The sequence below is a fragment of the Oryzias melastigma genome, unplaced genomic scaffold (assembly GCF_002922805.2).
Source record: "Oryzias melastigma strain HK-1 unplaced genomic scaffold, ASM292280v2 sc00372, whole genome shotgun sequence".
Classification (NCBI taxonomy): domain Eukaryota; kingdom Metazoa; phylum Chordata; class Actinopteri; order Beloniformes; family Adrianichthyidae; genus Oryzias; species Oryzias melastigma.
The window spans coordinates 65,082-66,954 of record NW_023416969.1 but is presented as its reverse complement, the minus strand read 5'-3'; the positions used below and the strand labels follow the sequence as shown (position 1 = coordinate 66,954).

Genomic DNA, 1,873 nt, shown 5'->3' with positions numbered 1-1,873 from the left:
TAAAACATTGAAGTAAGAAATAGTAAAATACATTATTAATAATCCAGTTAAAACTCATATAACATGATAAAATAATACAAGAATCAATAAAAGTGGTAAAAAATTAACTAAAAGCCAAGGTAAAAAGATGAGTTTTGAGTTTTTTCTTAAAAGCATCTATGTTCTCTGTGGCTCTCAGGTCCTCTGGCAGACCGTTCCACAAATGGGGGCCATAATACTGAAAAGATGCCTCTCCATATGTTTTTGTTTTAACAGTTGGAATTACTAAAAGACTAGTGCCAGAAGATCTTAGAGTCCGCGAAGGTTCATATTTAACTAAAAGATTTGACAGATAAGAAGGCGCTTGGCCGTTAAGACATTTAAAAACCATTAAAAGGATCTTAAAATCAATCCTGAAGCTTATGGGGAGCCAATGCAGGGATTTTAAAATCGGGGTGATATGAGCCCGTCGCCTGGTCTTTGTGAGAACTCTTGCAGCTGAATTCTGGAGAAGCTGAAGGTTCCTAATATTCGTTTTTGGAAGACCAGCAAGCAGAGCGTTACAATAATCAATTCTACTTGTTATAAAAGCATGCATCAGCATCTCCATATTAGCAAGAGAGAGAATCGGGCGGACTCTAGCCAAGTTTTTAAGATGATAAAAACCTGTTTTAACTTGTTGTTTAATGTGAGGGATAAAAGTTAGCTCAGAGTCAAAAATAACGCCCAGGTTTCTGACTGTTTCTGAACAGCTTAATGAAAGTTCTTGTAGTTTCAGAAACTGTTTCTCTCTCTTGGCCTCAGGACCGATAACTAAAATTTAAGTTTTGTCCTGGTTTAGTTGCAGAAAATTATCCGCCATCCATGATTTCACATCTAAAATACAATTAAAAAGTGCTTCTACTGGCCTTGTGTCATCAGGAGACATGGATATGTACAGCTGGGTGTCATCAGCGTAGCTGTGAAAGCTGATGTTGTGCCTCCTGATGACATTCCCCAAAGGGAGCATGTAGATATTAAAAAGCAAGGGGCCAAGGATGGAACCTTGAGGCACACCACATTCAATACTGTGGACCCCAGAGAAGCACATGTCCATGCTCACCATGAAGTTTCTGTCAATGAGGTAGGAGGTAAACCACTCGAGGACAGTCCCTGAAAGTCCTATGTTTTTTAGTCTGTTTATCAGGATCAGGTGATCAACAGTATCAAAGGCAGCACTTAGATCTAAAAGAACTAACACTGAGATCTGACCTGAATCCAATGCATATCTAATATCAGATGAAAATGTTGATGAAGATCAGAATGTTCTCCTCTTCCTCATCAGCTGCTTCCTGCAGAGTCTCATCAACAACATCTTCAGAAAACACGTCTGATCTGAGACCTTTCACTCTGACATACATTCACTCTCAATACTCACCTGGAGGAGGAGGAAACACCTGCAGGTGGATGATGGACTTCAGCTTCCATCTTCCCTGTAGGACTCTACACTGGTACGTTCCGTTGTCATTAACGGTCACGTTCTCCAGAACCACAGACAGATCTCCATCCTTCATCTGAGTGTTATTCAGAGACACTCGGTTCTTGAAAGATTCAGGTTGATTTTTAAGATCAACACTGTTATTCCTGTAGAGAAACACGTATTCATCCTCCTGCAGGTCAGTTCTGGTCCAGTTTAAAACTGAAACCTTGGTGATGTTTGTATCTTCACATCTCAGAGTGACGTCATCTCCAGGTTCAGCAGTGATGTTCAGACCTGCATCAGAAGATCAGAGATCAGAGATTACAGAGAAGAACAACACAGATGAAGAAAGCTCCAACTGATCAATCAGCAGCTGCTTCCTGCAGAGATCAGAGGATGAAGATCAGAATGTTCTCCTCTTCCTCATCAGCTGCT

General features: G+C 40.4%; 1 protein-coding gene across 1 annotated transcript in view; it reads right to left on the bottom strand.

The window, feature by feature from the left end:
• Positions 1-1,873, bottom strand: part of LOC118598359 (butyrophilin-like protein 2) — a 3,744-nt gene that overhangs the window by 524 nt on the left and 1,347 nt on the right. The window contains exon 2 of the mRNA XM_036211019.1: positions 1,397-1,732. Coding sequence (XP_036066912.1) covers positions 1,397-1,732 — 336 coding nt within the window. The remainder of the gene's footprint in view (positions 1-1,396; positions 1,733-1,873) is intronic.